This window comes from Cibotium barometz, chromosome 18 (genome assembly GCF_041138505.1).
Source record: "Cibotium barometz isolate CiBa-2024 chromosome 18, ASM4113850v1, whole genome shotgun sequence".
NCBI classification, from domain to species: domain Eukaryota; kingdom Viridiplantae; phylum Streptophyta; class Polypodiopsida; order Cyatheales; family Cibotiaceae; genus Cibotium; species Cibotium barometz.
Genome location: NC_141063.1, coordinates 34,884,091 through 34,901,080, shown reverse-complemented (window position 1 = coordinate 34,901,080; position 16,990 = coordinate 34,884,091). Strand labels below are relative to the sequence as shown.

At 46.4% G+C, this 16,990-nt stretch overlaps 2 protein-coding genes across 2 annotated transcripts in view; both read right to left on the bottom strand.

Annotated features, from left to right (window-relative positions):
• Positions 1-16,990, bottom strand: part of ARP4 (actin-related protein 4) — a 118,395-nt gene that overhangs the window by 42,622 nt on the left and 58,783 nt on the right. Inside the window, exons 6-9 of the mRNA XM_086812503.1 lie at positions 13,567-13,627; positions 6,849-6,898; positions 6,641-6,695; positions 6,270-6,347 (exon numbers count right to left, since the gene is read on the bottom strand). Of these exons, the coding sequence (XP_086668629.1) occupies positions 6,270-6,347; positions 6,641-6,695; positions 6,849-6,898; positions 13,567-13,627 (244 nt within the window). The remainder of the gene's footprint in view (positions 1-6,269; positions 6,348-6,640; positions 6,696-6,848; positions 6,899-13,566; positions 13,628-16,990) is intronic.
• LOC147629247 (uncharacterized) lies at positions 1,897-3,119 on the bottom strand. The gene has a single exon (XM_086812504.1). The coding sequence runs from the start codon at positions 3,070-3,072 to the stop codon at positions 1,990-1,992; it is 1,083 nt and encodes a 360-aa protein (XP_086668630.1). The 5' UTR covers positions 3,073-3,119; the 3' UTR covers positions 1,897-1,989.

Genomic DNA, 16,990 nt, shown 5'->3' with positions numbered 1-16,990 from the left:
ACCACTCACCAGCAAGCGCGAGTGATCTTTCCACATCTCACACGGAAAAAGAAGAGAGCCTACCTAGCCAAGCTTGAGCAGGAGCTATACCAGCTATTTCTTGGAAGGGACTCTAAGGAGGCCTACAAGATCTTCTAGGATCATCGCCTTCCAACTCCGATTACTTCACCCAGCACCTGGCACACCTATGCCACCTCTCTCTACCATGTCCCCGAGCAGCCACCTCTCCCCCATCCACCCGAACCTCGTCCCCCACACTCTTCCTTCTTTCTACCTCAACATGGTATTGACAGGATGCAGACTGGGAGAGCACAGGATCATGATGGACTCCTCACCAAGCATTTCTACCATCCTAGGGACACGCTAGCCCCTTTACTGGTTCACATGTTTAACAGGGCTTTATGTGAGGGCTTCCGTGTCAGTTGGTCATCAAATACTATTGTACCTATCTTGAATGCACGTGACCCCATGGACCCCAACAACTATAGGACTATCATGATTGGTCACACCTTGGCCAAGATTTATGGTTCGATTTTGGAGCATGAGCTTTGTAGATGGTCCGAGGAGCAGAGACTCAGAGCACCAGGGCAGGCAGGCTTCAAGAGAAGGCACTCCACACTAGATCATATCTTTACACTACGCGGGATCATTGATTAGGGGAGAGCTTAAGGGCAATGGATATTTTGCTGCTTTGTGAATTTCGGCAAAGCTTTTGATACTATCCCACGGGCCAGACTGATGAGGAGACTACAGGATATGGGAGTGCCAGCAGAGATGCTGTGGGGGATCATTACACTCTATGAGTCAGTCACAGGCAGAGTACGGGTTCCAAGAGGTGACTCAGAGATCATACACAGCACTATCGGGGTGAAGCAGGGCTGCCCCTTGTCTCCTACTCTATTTGGTCTATACATTGACGAGATCTCATATTACATAGACAGACAGAGAGGACCAGGAGAACATTTGGCAAGAGTCCTGATACCGATCCTCTTGTATGCAGATGATATTGTTCTTATTTTTGATTCACCAGAGGGGCTGCAGAGGCATTTGGATGCATTATGGACCTTTTGTGAGGACCGGGACCTTACTGTGAACCTTGGAAAGACCAAGGTCATGATCTTTAACCAGAGTCACATGGGGACGGGGGACGGGGACGGGGACGGGGAAGTGCCGTCCCGGGGACGGAGTCGGGAACGGCAAAAAAAAACCTCTTTTTTAAAAGCAATTTAGGAGTTGTATGCATGACATACATATAGAGACACACTTTGAACAAAATTTTACACCGAATAGACAAAAAAACAAGAGTCATTTTGAGCAAAATGCGCTAATAAAACATCGATGGCACACTGATTATGTGATTGATAGTCTGATAGATACAAAGAGATAAGTACATGCCTCATGGGCAGTGAGGGTTACAAAAAAGAATGGGTACAAAATAGAGATACTAGATAGATCACAATAGATCATGGCCATTGGCAGTGGGCACAAAAAAGGTGAGATGGCTCAAGGCTCAAGAGTCAAGCCTCAAGCTCCTGAAGTGCTAGCCTCGCGGGAGGCTTGGAAGTCGAAGTCGTCGATGCCATTTGAAGCCTCCTCCTCCCCCTCAGGCTGTAGCTCCTCCTCTACCTCCTTAAGATGCTCCTGAGCTGCAGGATCCTGCAATGCCATCTCCCATTCGGTGAAGGGATCCGCCTTCCCTGTTGCTGTCGCACATAGCATGCGCAAGTTAGCGCTCACAAAAACCAAATCACTTGCCCTTTGCAGTTCAAGGCGGTTCCTCTTCTTAGAGGCAATGTGACTGTAAACGCTCCAAAGTTGCTCCAAGCAACTAGAGCTCACAGCCTGGCTAAGGATGCGAATAGCCAAGCGCTGCAACTCCAGCCCCTCTGATCCGTAATCCTCCCACCAAAGAGGAGACCCAATCTTGAGGCGGTCAAGCTATGCATCTAAACATCCAAAAGATCCCTGCCGTGTCCTGTACTGAGATAGCTAGTCTCTGATCTTCCGCCTGATGGTAGGGTCGGGCTCTAAGCGCTCCAAAATGATCCGCCATCCCCTGCTTACTTCCTTGTCGGCCTCTTGCTTTCTGCCCTGGAACTCTGGATCAACCACAAAGGCAGCCGCATGAAGAGGGGAGTAGTAGGAGTTCCACTTGGACTCACATAATGAGTGGATCTCCTCAAACTCGGCCCTGACTGGCACAAGCTGCTGGAGTGACTCAATCATGCGATCCATGGCCTCATAGACCTTGCCGATACATGGTTCACGGCCGTCAATGACTCGTAGAAGGTGAACAATAGGCTTGACCAAGGCGTCGAGTGTCTTCACCTTCTCCCACCAAGCGGCATCGTCGGCGCGATCTCGGCACGTTCTCCCTGTTGCCGATTTTGACTGCGGCATGGCAGAAAATTCATCACTAAGGAAAAGCCCTCTTAGGGCTCCGCCACATGTAGACAAGCGGCCTAGCATGAGGAAGTTGTATGCAAACCTTGTCTCAGAATACTTGACGAGGGAAAGAGTGCTCCTTTTAGAGAACTCATGTCGCAGCCTTTGGTGGTTGAGGACAAAGGATACAAGCTGGTTAGCCTCCTCAATGGTGGGTGCAATCCATGGCAAGGCACCTATGTCTTTGAGGAGGTTGTTGAGACAATGGGCCATGCAAAAAGAAACTGTGATGGATGGATACATTGACTCAATAATGGTCCCGGCTGCCCTATTTGACGCCTCTCCATCCGCCACCATGCCGACCACAAGCTCCGGCCCAATGACCTCGATCGTGGACGCCCATTCCGCGGCAAGCACATCCACGGCCTTCCCAGTGCCACTCGCATCATGTGACTCGATGAAGTACACTTTGCCCCTTGAGTAGGCCACCACTCCATGGATGGAGCGCTTGCGCGTGTCACTCCATCCGTCTACAATGAGAGAGACTCCGTTAGTCTCCCACGTTGTCTTTGTATCCGCCGCCGCGTGCTCAACGGCCAACTTCTCCCTATCAAGCAAAGTGGTGCGAATCTTTTCCGATGAAGGTGGCACATAAGAGGGGCCATACTCCCCGATCTTTGTGGCCATCTCACGGAAGTAAGGAGACCTATTTCAAGTAAGGAAAACCATGTAGCATGAATGTTAGCTTTTTTTGGCAATATGACAAATGCTTTGAAGCATGAGACATTAAAAAAAAAAGAGTGAAGAGAATTGAGTCTCGACTCTCACCGTGCCGCTTGAAACGCAATGTGGTCGTGGTAGAAGAACCTAGCCACCGACCTATCCACCTCATCCTTCAATTTTGGGTTCCAATTCTCGTTAAGAGTGGATTGACGGCGGATGGGAATGGAGGCACCCGATGTGGATGGAGTGGACTTGAATGGTTGAGAGCTTAAAGCAAGATTTGGGTTCCTCTCCACCTCCATTCGCGTCGGTTGCTCTCGTGCTCTGACCACATCATGAGGATCAACGGCAACATGTCGCCCTCTCTTTGCCGCCTCGGCCGCCTCATAAACCTTGCAAGAAGCTCCGCTCGCTTCTCAGGAGTAATGCGTGCACAAAATTGCACTTGATGACCGGCCTCGTGCAAAAAGTGAGCTCGCACTTTGTTGGCGCCGCCACTTCTCTTGTAGGAACAAAGCTTGCAATTCCATGCCCTTGAACCACCGCCCACTCCACGACTAGTGTAGTGGACCTCATCCCACCATGACCATGTGTGCACCGCCGGCCTCCTTCGTGAAGAGCCCGCAACGGAAGATGTGGCGGCGGCGCCTTCACCTTGAGATACCATGAATGATGATAGTGTGAGAGAGAGGGAAGAAGGGTGCAATAGAGAGTTGCAAGTTGCCGCTTGACTCTTGAGGCTTGCAAGTCTCAAGAGGGATGGATCATGGAACTTGGAGAGAGAGAGAGAGAGAGAGAGAGAGATGGCTTGGAAGTTGGCACAATGTAGATAGTATAGAGAGAGAGAGAGGACTAACTTGCCACTTGGGCCTTGAGGCTTGGACAATGGAACTTGGAACTTTGGAAGCTTGAGGCTTGAGCAATGAGGCTTGAAGCTTCAAACTTGAGTGTGGCGAAAAGTCCTAAAGTGTGCCTTCTTTTATAGCTGGAAATCTGCCCGTTTCTGCCCGTTTTCTGCCCGTTTCTGGCCGTTGGAGGCGTCCCCTCACCGCGTCCCTTGCTCGTCCCGCGTTTCGGGAACGCGTCCCCGGGACGACTTCATGCGTCCCCCGACTGCACGGCGTCCCCCCCGTCCCCAGCCGTCCCCGTCCCCGCGTCCCTAAGTGCCGTCCCCGCGTCCTCGTGTGACTCTGTCTTTAACACCTCCTCACAGTGGATAAGTAGACCTGCAGTACAATTTACCTGTCGAGTATGTTACCTCATATGTATACCTTGGGATCACTTTTGCTGGACCTCAATTCTCGATGCGGAAGGTGGCCGACGCTAGATTGATGAGGGGATATGCAGCCCTTGGCTCGCTAGAGAGGCAATGCTCAAAGATACAGTTTCAGGAGCCGAGGACAAAGCTTTGGCTATTTGATACTCTAGTTACACTTGCACTAGTGTATGGTGCCCCCATATGGGGTCCTAGCTTATACCACAGGAGGAGACAGAGAAGAGAGCCGGCCGAGACAAATACAGAGGAGGTATATGATGGGTGGAAGCCGATGGAGAGGCCCCTAGTGGCGATGATCTCACGCATGATTAGGAGTAAACCATCAGTGCCACATGAGATTGTGCGGGCAGAGATGGAGGCTGCACCGATAGTGATAGAGGCTCTATTCCAAACAGTGACATTCTGGGATAGGCTATGGGAGCTTACACTTGATAGATACCCTCGGCTAGCCCTGGAGTCCTCGAGACAGTTGACACTTGAGGGAGATACAGAGTGCTGGTATGCACAGGTAGGCACTTGGTTTGGCATGCACCGTATGCAGATGGAGGCACTCCGCCCCTTCCAGTACAGCATAGAGGCTCCGTCATTTGCTCTCAGCCGCACAGAGCGGAACAGGGTTATCAGGAAGGACATTGTCAGACTGGATACACAGAGGACATGGAGTTCACCTAGTCGTTCACTGGGGACGAAGATGGCCTTCTACAGAGGTCACCTCCTATGCCTAACAGAGGATGGGTTCATCATCCGTCCACGCTACATGGACATACACCTATCCTTTGGGGTGAGATGTGCGATCGGCCACATCCGCACCTCGTCCCACCAGCTGAGAGTGGAGATTGCCAGATATCGGCCTAGGGCGGCCGCACCATAGGACAGGATATGCCAGCTCTATCACATAGAGCCCGAGACCCATGCCCTATATACTATGAGATTCGGGGGGAGGTTCCATTGCCTCTTCCGAGCTCGGTTCGGACCACTTTCCAGGATCATGGACTTCTCGGATCAGAGATGCCTGGGACTTTTTCTTCTAGAGCTCCCATCATACCCAGACCACACGCTAGTGTAGGAGCTCAGCCGAGAGGTGTGACACTCGACAGAGCCACTCAGTTATGTAGAGCTCGACGCCACAGACCCCATGGCCCTCGCCCACGGCTACACCACCACAGGAAGATCCGGGTCATCATCTCCCATCATCGCAGGACCTTCTCACGCCAGCTCAGTTTTACCACCTTGAGCACCATGTCACAACGGCCCATGAGGGATGTATTAGGGGGATATGGGAGCTCTCTGCTCATGTACCTAGATCAGATTTTGAAGTTCTAGATTTTTGTTATCTTTCTTTATTACTATTTTGTACCCAGGATGATGTACCTCATGGATATGATGTAACCTTTTGGTCTCATAGGTCATTTTGGCCTTTTGAAGACGTTAATACAACTCTCTCTCTCTCTCTCTCTCTCTCTCTCTCTCTTTTTTCTTCACGCTCCTCAATCACGGAGAGATTTCATCCTACATAGCTCCATGATTGATCATCCTATGATTGCCAACACTGGTAAATATGGCTAGGATCCCATTATCTCCAGTGGAGAGCTTGTGTTTGAGTCGCCTTCCAAGGTCTCGGTTTGAGTCTAGTCCTGCATTGAGCTGGCCCCCTTTGCCCTCCATGAATGCTGATTCCGAAGGCATGGTAGCAATGCAGGATGTTTATCACATATTGCCAATTTAAAGGAGGCATTCTAAAGACCATTGTTTCCAACCTTTAGCAAGGAGGACCCCCTGAATTTCACGTATTGATTTTGAATATTAAACGAAGTGAGACTTTCAGATAAGGGCAAGTAGCACCACAATTCCAGCCACAAGAAGATGATAAAGCAAACGCGCTAACCACAACTCCTTTGCTTTCGAGTGTTTTCAAGAGGCAATCTGTTAGCACTTCCCCGCCAATGGGAGATGTCACTATTCCCTGTTCAAAAACACCACCATTGAATTGATTAGTCAAAGGCAAAGGCACTTAGCATCTCACTCAAAAGACCTGACATAAATTCAAACATCTCCCTAGATGATCTGGAAAAGATGAGCGATTTTAAGCTTACTGCTTTCGTATGTGACACCCAAAAAAAAAAAAAAAAAAACGCATCAGGGGACGAGTGCTTGGTAAGCGCTTAAGTAAGGGTTGTAATGTTTGCCTAGAAAGCCATTTTAAGCACTGAGAGGGTTAATAATGGTTGATTATTCCATTTTGCAGCATTACACAACCTTTTGAAGTACATAACCATCATGAACTGCAGCAACAGTGGTAGAGCCACCTCCACTGCAAAACAGAACCAAGAGAACCGTGAAATGCATTCAAATCATGCGTAAATCAAATTCCCCAAAGAAAAAGTTTGGCTTTTTCTGTAGACAAATAAAGGCAGCAATAGTTATGCACCCTTTTTTAGAAAAACAACTAATAAAAAAAACTCACCAATCAACAACCAAAGAAGTAGCTCGTCCGGTTGCAAAAGATGTTAGAACCTGCCAACAATTTTCTTCATCATCATCCATCTCTCTCTCTCTCTCTCTCTCTCTCTCTCTCTCTCTACATCAGAGGGAGATCACAGAGATACGGGCTCGACATCAGCACCGTATCCAGGAGCGGCTAACTCACTTACACTCACACCCGGAGATCATGCTCCGAGGTATTTTTGCCTCGCCATCGCCTGTGTATCACATATTACAACCCCCATTATGGTACTGGTTGGAGCTAGACAGATCTGCATTGCATTCTTGTATACCCTACGCATATAGGTTGCATACTGAGCCTCTAGCAGTAGTGCTCCATCCATCACACCCCCCCACTAGCTCAGTACTTTCATAGTTTACTTCATGTTCATTGTCCTTTTTTTTTTGGGCATCCAGAAGACATTGACAGTTGTACATTGATTTGTCTCATAGGTCGAATTCGACCTCTAGTAGACGTTAATACAGCTTTCTTTCTTTCTTTCTTTCTCATATGGATTCTTGGATATCCCAAGGTACATGAGATCCAAATGTCACATGCTATGTGCATCGCAATTGGTCAGCTGAGAGTATCCTCCCACCGCCTCTAAGTAGAGACTGGGAGAGCCACGAACATCCCAGATAGGCGAAAAGAAACACTAAGTACATCTCCCATGCTGATGACACACTTGCGCCCTTACTAGCCTACATGTTCAATAAAGCCATGTGTGAGGGATTCCCACCTTCCTACTAACACCATCACCCCAATCCTCAAAGCCGGAGATCCACTTGACCCCAATAACTACAAGATGATCATGATCAGCCACACTGGCCACTAGAGACAGAGCTGAGTTTCTTTGCAGAGAGACAACGATGCAAAGCCCAAGTTTACCTTTTATTATTCAAAAAGAGTAATTCTCATCGTATATGTATTCTTAAAGTGTTATTTTTCATCCTAGGTATAGAAAAATGCATACTAAAAATATTTTATTAAAAAGTGTTACCTTCTTTAGAATTAAATTCTATACGTAGAAAGAAGCATATTGAAATTGTTATTTTGATTATAAAAGTGTGATTTTCATCATAAATGATTTGTATGCATAAAAGATATTTTTTTATATTAAAAGAGTGATTTTCATCATAAATGATTTGTATGCATAAACATATGCATAAAAGATTTTTTTAATATTAAAAGCGTGATTTTCATCATAAATGGATTTTATGCAGCTACTCTACCCTTGACCACATCTTCACCCTTCGAGCCATCATCGATGAGGGCAGAGCATGCCGTCAAAAAATCTATTGCTACTTTGTGGACTTCCACAAAGCTTTTGATATTGTTACCCGGGCTGAACTTCTCCAACACCTACATGAAATCAAGGTTCCATCCAACATGTTTTAGAGCATCATCTCTCTTTCTGAGATTCAATCACAGGACGGGTGAGAGCCCCAAGAGGGATGTCACAGGAGATCTCTAGTACTATTGGGGTGAAACAGGGCTGCCCTTTATCACCCACTCTCTTTGGCCTTTACATCGATGAGCTTCATTGACAGACTAAGTGGGCCAGGCGCTCCACTTGCAGGCATACTCATTCCCCTCCTACTCTACGCACATGACATTGTGCTCATATCAAATTCAGCCAACGGGATTCAGAGACACCTGGATGCTCTACATGATTTCTGTACACAGCGAGATCTCCCTGTTAACCTTGGTAAAACCAATTTAACGGTTTTCAACACCTCCCGCCCCCCCGACACATCCAGATTGAGCTTCACGTATAGGGCGGTCCCGGTGGAGATTGTCCCGGCATGTGTGTACCTCGGAGCTACTTTTAGTGGCCTTCACTTTACCATGACCACACCAATGCACACTATAGTGACACGGGGATATGCAACTTTGGCGGCCAAACCTATCAAACCAGGATTGGCAATGCGTAAAGAGGCCCCAGTTCATGATGTTCTCTTGCATGATTCGCAGCAAACCATCGGTCCACATGCGCTCATTCAGGCAGAGTTCGCTGCAGGCCCGATGTGGTTGATGCAGTTTTTCAGACAGACACCTACCTCCACCGCATCAACACAATGAGCCCCACGGATACCCGAGGCTTGCCCGAAGTCCTCATGACAGCTCGCACTTGAGGGTGACACGGGAGCATGGTACGGCCGAGTTTCCACCTGGTTTTTAGGGCACGGGCTCCAGATTGACCACCTCCCACCTCTTCAGTACAACCTGGACTCCCCTTTTCTCCAGCTCCCCAATGAGAACATCAACCAGACTATCCGGTTCAACCTCCTTAGCCTCCACATACATAGCACACGGATTACACCTTCGAAGCTCCCACCGAAGATGCACTTCTCCAAAGATCATTTCCTCAGGCTCACAGAAGATGGCTTCATCCAACAACCAGGCTACCTGGGTATTCACATGTCACATGCCATGCAGATGGGGCCAGCTACGGGTATCCTCCCACTCATAGTTGTTTCTCATACTGGTACGAATGGGTTCGTACCGTACGTTTCGTACGGCACGATACCGTACGATATCATACGGTGCGGATTTTATTTTATTTTTCTCCAAAATTTTTTCCCTTGAAAAAAAAAATCCAAATGCTTAAAAAAAATATAGAAACCTTGTTTTACGAAGATCCCAAATGCTCGCAATACTTCGCAACTTTCATGTCCACTTAGTATTCCATATGGGGTTGTTGAGAGACCTAAAAAATCTGGCGAGGTAGACCGTAGACTGGTAGTGTACACTTGATTGGTAGGATGAGAGAATCTTGCTACATCACTTGGGGATCCCTGGTATAGGTAGGCTAGACAATTAGATTCTCAAGTTATGTACGAGGGAGAAGATTTGGACATGGCCATTTTGATCTAGAGAGGAGTCCCTAAACTTATCACCCTAGATGCACCCCTCGTATTTGTGCAAGGACGGTGCCTTAGTCATAAACGCTACACTGGGAGACCTTTGGTATTGCATTACCCATCCAGGCTCTTTTTTGGAGACAATGGGGAGATCCAACCGGGAGAGACACATATCCATGTTCTGGTTCCTCAAGCACTGTAGACTCCTCCCCTCCCAACCTTCCCTCTGAAGCTCCATAGGTTGTAAGTGTAAAAAATAAAAACCGTATTTTATCGTACGGTATCCGAAAATTTCATATTGTACCAAAAATTCCCGTACGGTATTGTATCGTACGGTATCGTATTTTCGTACCGTGACAACCATGCTCCCACTGCCTACAGGTGGAGACAGGGAAGGCAGAACACATATTCAGAGACGGAGAGCTCATACAGAGACCTCGGGAGGAGAGGATCTGCAGACTATGCCACACAGGGTTCGAGACAGAGGAGCACTATACATGTCACAGCCAAGTGGACTATACCATCGAATGATTCTATTTCCGTTACGAGGCAGCATCGAAAGCAGCAGACTTGCAAAAAATGGAAAGAGAACGATTAACGTTAGCCGAGGTACATTACTCATCATGGATAGAAAAGAATTTTTGATAGAAAGGACTGTGTAAACTGAATATCCCGACTCATAACCAGACTTCGTGCTCATGAAGCCTTGAGTACGAGTCGAAATAAAGTGAAAATAAATTTTTATTTTTTTCTACCTCTACCAGCTAATCAATAAGATAGACCCATACTGCGAGTAGTTTCAGCTCCCGTAGACGCGTACACTCAAAAAATCCGTTGGACAAGCGGATTCACATCTCTTACAACCTACACAATCTTTTGTTCTAGGAGCAGGAGCTATTTGATTGGCTTTACACCCATCCTAGGGTATCATTTCCAATACATCTGTGAGACATGCCCTTACGCATTGAGTACAACCGATACATGTATCATAGATTTTCACTGAATGTGCCATTTAGTCTATTTACTCCTATCAAATTGATATACCAAAAATATTATTTTATTTAAATGGTTAGGACACACCTCTTTCTCCGTGCTTCTTACGTTGATACTCTGGATCATTAAGTGAAACATTCCCTTTCTTTATATGATCTACCTTCTCAAATCTAATGCTTATAGAAAACTGTTCCTTCTTTTTTTTTTCATTACCTTATTTTTGATAACTAAGTTTCTCTCCTTATCCTATACTTCTATATTCTTCTTTTTATGAGATACACGGGAGGTACCACCATCTCTCCCGTGAGGGTTTTGGTCCATTATCTAGGATCATGGACTTTCCGTACCAATGCTGCCTGGGACTCTTCCTACTGAAGCTTCGCAAACACAAAGATACACTCCTAAGCAAATGTCAGCCACAGCCACCACCCCTCCCTCCTTGCCAGCTGACCATCATCAGTCTCTTCTTGGCCCAAGGAGAGGATATAGACAGTGGACTCCGCGGGCCCACCAAAAGATACCTCAACTCTGCCCCATCCACAAGGAGTCACTTTGGAACGGGCTTGCACGCTTCGACGTACCCAGCATCCCAAGCCCACGGGACAGCACCCACGATCCTCCCATCAGCTCCAGATCCAAGATATGCTCACCCACCATCACACCACCTTCCCCACGTACCATGACAAAAGAGGACCTCTCGGCCATACTCAGTAACCCCATGCTCAACATACTTGAGAGAGGTGTACCCTCTACTCGAGGATGATGTGTCCCACATGCTTCATATTCTCATGTACTCCATGATGAAAGTCTCTTGTACTAGGCTTACACAAATTATTCAAGTCTTATGTGCTTTAATAATTTTCAGATTTCATAAAGATAACATAAGCATGACTATAATTTCTCTTATTCTTGTATATTTGAGTCAAGTGATTCCCCTTGCAGTCCCCAGTTCCAAAGGGGGTAGCAATATGTTTGGTAGAGGATCCTTCACCTCCACACAACAGTATGGTCCAACCCAGGGGCCAGGACCATCACCTAGGGGGCAGTAGCCTGGGTGACTGAGGCCATCCCCGCTCTTTTCTACGAGGAGGTACCAAGAGGACAGGCTCTCTGGCTCTCTTACTACAAGATACACTACCCTCTGCTGACAAATCGTCGGATCCCTGGTCTCCTGTAGCTTGTCAGAGATGGGAGATCATCAACAATATAGTTGCATGGCATATATGCCCCCCCTCCACCCCCCCCCTCTGCCCAGCTGAGTTCATTCACTCCATTTGCAAGGATTTTTTGCGCACCTGGCGCCAGGGCGCCTTTCTCTCTGATCGGGCCGGCGAGATCACTTGGCTTTACAAGCACCCTCCCCTTTTTCAGTTGCCTCTTAAGAGACTTTTGAGCATGTACGCTTAGCCTGTGGCTGCTGGTTTTAACTAATAATAGAAGGATCTCTTTCCCAGAAAAAAAAACAGGGATGCCCTCTCTCTATGACACTTTTTGACCTCTACATTGATGAGATATCCAATTTCATTGATAGACTGGGAGGTTTCTGGCAGACAAAGTGCTTCCCATCCTACTCTATGCAGATGATATAGTGCTCATGTAAGACAGCAGAGGGGTTACAGAGAGCTCTGGATACACTACATGCCTTTTGTGAGCAGCATGATCTCACAGTGAACCAAGGTTAGGTCTGCCAATCTGGCACAAGGCTAGAACTAAAGAAAGATGGACAGCAGGGTGGACAGCAGCTGGTTGGACAGCCACCTGGGCGCACCCATCTGGCAGGGTGCCCATGTGTGGCCCGTTCTGCAGCAGGCTGTGACGCAGGCTGCCTGCAGTCATCCAGCCTCGGGGGTCCTTAAAAGGTCTATAAATAGGGTCCCAACCACTTTTTCCTGCATTCTTCTAATTGGAGCCTCAATGCAACCTTCTAGTTCTCAGCCACAAGTGCAGAAATTGATCCAAATCAGCAGCAAGATTTCCTCTTTCCTCTTCAACCAGCAATCCACCATTTTAGACAGAAGCCTTGGGTATGACTAACTACCGTTTTCTTACAAAAGCTCTACAGTAGAGATTAGGTTTTTCTTTAGTGGACATATATCATACAGTAGGTGGACATCAAGGCTGCTGTACACCTTAATGTCCGCTCCTACTGTAGAATGTCACATGGTATATACCCAAACTACTGTTCTATTGCTGTTGTGAGCAGAGCTCTATTTACAAGCCCGCCAATCTGGCTCAAGGCTGAAACTGAAAAAAAACCCGTTCTTTCCAGAAGAACTCTGGCTTGAGGACAACCCTACTCACAACCAAGGCTTCTGTCACCATGGATCACTGGTTGAAAAGGAAAGACAAGATCTTGCTGCTGATTTGGTATGGCAGCTCAACCTTAAAGAAGAGAAATGGAAGGGTGTGTTGAAGCTCCAATTGGAAACATGAGGTTTGTAGGCTCCTAGGGGCCCCTGGGCTGGGCAATTGCTGTCAGCCTGCCTCACGACTAGCAGGAGGTGCCCACACATGGACACACTGCCAGATAAGTGTGCCCAGGTGGCTCCCCAAACAGCTTCTGTCCACCCTGCTAACCCCACTCCTGCTGCTCACTTTCGGCCATCCCGAATAGCCTGTCCCTGACGAAGACTGCCAGCAACACAAGAGAGAGGTGCATCACAGGATATTACTTTTATTAACTCTTTGTGAATTTCAACTCGGACTATTTTTTAATCAACAAAAAAAAACATTATACTGTCTGCAACAATCTTTGGTTGTGACCAGAAAGTCTTGAATAAGAAGTGAATAAGAAGATTATGTTTACACTTCAAGTTCCTGCTTCAAAAGAGGTGAAGACTTACAGCATTTTTTGCAAGAAAAAGTGCTGGAGTTCTGTACTTCTCAAACATAAGCTCGACTGTCCTGCAAGAAACAACCCTTTAATATCAGCAACTATCCTTTAGCTAAGCTGAATTGAAGGATATACGAAATTTGACATATCAAGCCAGTATCATAGCTTATAATTTGGAACCAACATAGTCTGTTACACAAAGAAAAGGCAAGCAACTTATGATGCAGGTATTAATACACCTTGGCCTAATCTCAAGGCCTGTTTTTATTCTATCCTTTCATGAATAAAGAAACATCAAAATCCAATTTCTTTAGTGTTTAGTTGTTGATTTTGTTGATTGTTACATTTTCACAATGGCTAAGATCATGAAACGAAAGAAAAAAGAACATTGTTATGCACTTTCATGGACCAGTTGTTGCCGCACCAGGCCCTAAGGGGTAGGAAACAAACCTTAGCACTAATGGTAGCGAGGTCACATTGTTAGGGGTGGTTCCAGTGCAAGTTCATTAGAGAAAGAAGGAAGCTCCTTTCTGAAGCTTGTTTAAGCACTATGCTAGGACCATCCACCTTGGGTTTAATGGGAGGTTCATACTCCACCTAGAACACCGTTAACTATGCATGAGCAAGTTCTTTAAGAGTGAGCCTACACATGTCCAATAATACTTCTTCCATGGCTCTCCGTTGGGGTCCTCCATGACTCTCTGTTCTTGGATGGAGAATGACTGAGCGTAGCGAGGGAAAGGTAAACTAACTCCGAATGGCCTCAGTCAATGAAGGCTGATAGGATCCTCCCCAAAGAAGGGCCCTTACTCTAAACACATAGAAGGGCCTCCCACCCTTTCGAAGCTGCCACTGAGTCATCTTAAATGCGCTCCCAGCTTCCTGAAGGATATAAATGAGAGCTGTCCATACATCACTCACTGTAGAGGGTGTGGGCGGGCTCAATGGCCTTGGAACATCAGATGTGCCAAGCTACAAGGTTGCTAATTATCTTCCACAAGGTCTCTTTGTGACACAAAGGATCCCACTTCTATGAGCTAAACCACCCCTAGAAATAACCCAAAATCACTCAAGGCACCCCAACTCTGTTCACAATCAATGCTCCCACCTGAAGTTGGACCAGGCCTCTGCAAGCTCTTGTTTGTAAAGTCCATTGTGAGAAGCCATGCTTGAACAGCAGTATGTCTGGGGTCTTGGTTACATCAGAGATGAAAAGACAGCATAAATGCATGGATGATCACTTTTAACAATGGCCCTTCTGTTTACGAATCACTCCTCCAGCACATATCTGTCAACAGATCTCAGCTCTTCTTTGCCAAGGCACACCAGTGCAAAGAAATTTGCCATCTGTTGTGAGGGTTCAGCAGAAGACGCTTTATACTTGCATTCGATTGTGTAGTGCAACTGTCTTCGAGTCCTCGGCAAGCCAGAGAGATTCTTGCTTTTGTGTGTAATGCTGCAGACACCACAGTTTTTCTTTTTCTTACACAGTATCGGGTCCTCAGTTTTGTAAGGAATTCAAGGCACCCATTGATGGGACACCCTTTCGGCACAACTTGGCACGTTTTTCCTATAAAAAGGGGGATTTGGTCCTCATTTGTTCTTCTCACATTTTCTGGAGCGCACAATCAAGAGAAACCATCCAAGGACTGATTGGAGTTGCTGGAAACAGATCCACAGCAATGCATTGGGTTTTAGGAAAATGCCCATATCTACTTAATTTAAAATTCAAAAAATATCTCCCCCAAACAAGGAAATTCAAATTCCCCAGCACTAGACCCCAATAAAAAATAAAAAAATCAAAAAAATGGTTCATGCGTGAACCATTTTCCACACTCACCCCTTAAGGGTTCACGCCAAAAATAAAAAATAAAAAATTGATTCATGTCCTAAGTGGTTTACGGTGTGAACCAATAAGTGATTCATGTCGTGAAACGATCCCCACGTGCATTAAAAAAAAAACGGTTCATATCTTAAGTGGTTCACGGCATGAACCAGAAGTATTTCACATCGTGAAACAGTCCCAACGTGCAAAAAAAAATGAAAATCGGTTCACGTCCTAAGTGGTTCACGGCATGAACCAGAAGTATTTCACATCATGAAACAATCCCCTAGCATCTAACAATGGGCTGAGATCAGAGAGTCCCTTTTTAGTAATATTTCGTACTCGAAATTACAGTAATGGGAGATTTAATTAGGGTTAGAGTTCATGTGGGAGACATACACAGAGAAGCAAGGGAGAGAGAGAGAGAGAGAGAGAGAGAGTTGTGGGGATAAGTCAACTCACCAAGATGAGTGTGTGACTCCCCTATCACACATGTATATTGCACTAGTACACATAGTGCACTTAGTACATTAAAAGTATTAAGTGTACTATGTACTATAACTTATGGGCTTGTACACACTGTAAGGGTGGGCATAGTGCCTTTACCCCAACAACCTCCCACTTAAAGGCAAAGTGCCCTTAAATGAAGGAAAAGAAAAATCAGCATGTACATGATAATATACAAGGCCATATCAAGGCTGAAACTGGCCTCATCCAATGCCCATCAAGTGTCTACAATGAGCAAACCGCTCCGGAGGCAAACTCTTTGTCAACAGATCAGCCGGGTTGTCATCCGTATGAATCTTAACAAGCTGAATTTGCTTGTTCTCTATCACCTCTCTGATGAAGTGATACTTCACATCCACATGCTTCGTCTTTGCATGAAAGACAGGGTGCTTTGCCAACTGGATGGCACTCTGACTGTCACAATGCAACAATGGAATATCACCTGTATAGCCCAAATCAACCACTAACTGAGATAGCCATAATGCCTCCTTGCAAGCCTCTGTGGCTACAATATACTCGGCCTCTGTAGTAGATAAGGCAGTGCACTTCTGCATCCTGGATATCCATGACACAGCACCTCCTGTGAATGTAAACACATAACCGGTAGTAGACTTCCGGTTATCTGGATGACCGGCATAATCCGAATCCGTGTAACCATGCACTAATGCATCCTGTTTGCCAAAGCAAATGCACATATCTTGTGTGCCCTTCAGGTATCTCATGACACCTTTCACTACTTCCCAATGCTTCAGGTTGGCTATATATCTACTAACCACTCCCACTGTAAATGCAATGTCCGGCCTAGTAGCAACCATGGCATACATGAGACTGCCACAAGCTGAAGCATACGGAATCTTGGCCATATCAGCCCTGCCACTATCTGACTGTGGGTTGTCCATAGCACTGAGTTTCACATATGGAGGCAAAGGAGTACTAGTCTTCATCTCCCCGTCCATATTGAACCTTTGCAAAACTTTGCCAATGTATTCCTTCTGAGACAAATACAACACATGCTGATTTCTGTCCCGAAGTATCCGCATACCCAAAATGTGATTTGCATCACCCAAATCCTTCATATCAAAGGTTTGATGCAGCCTCTTCT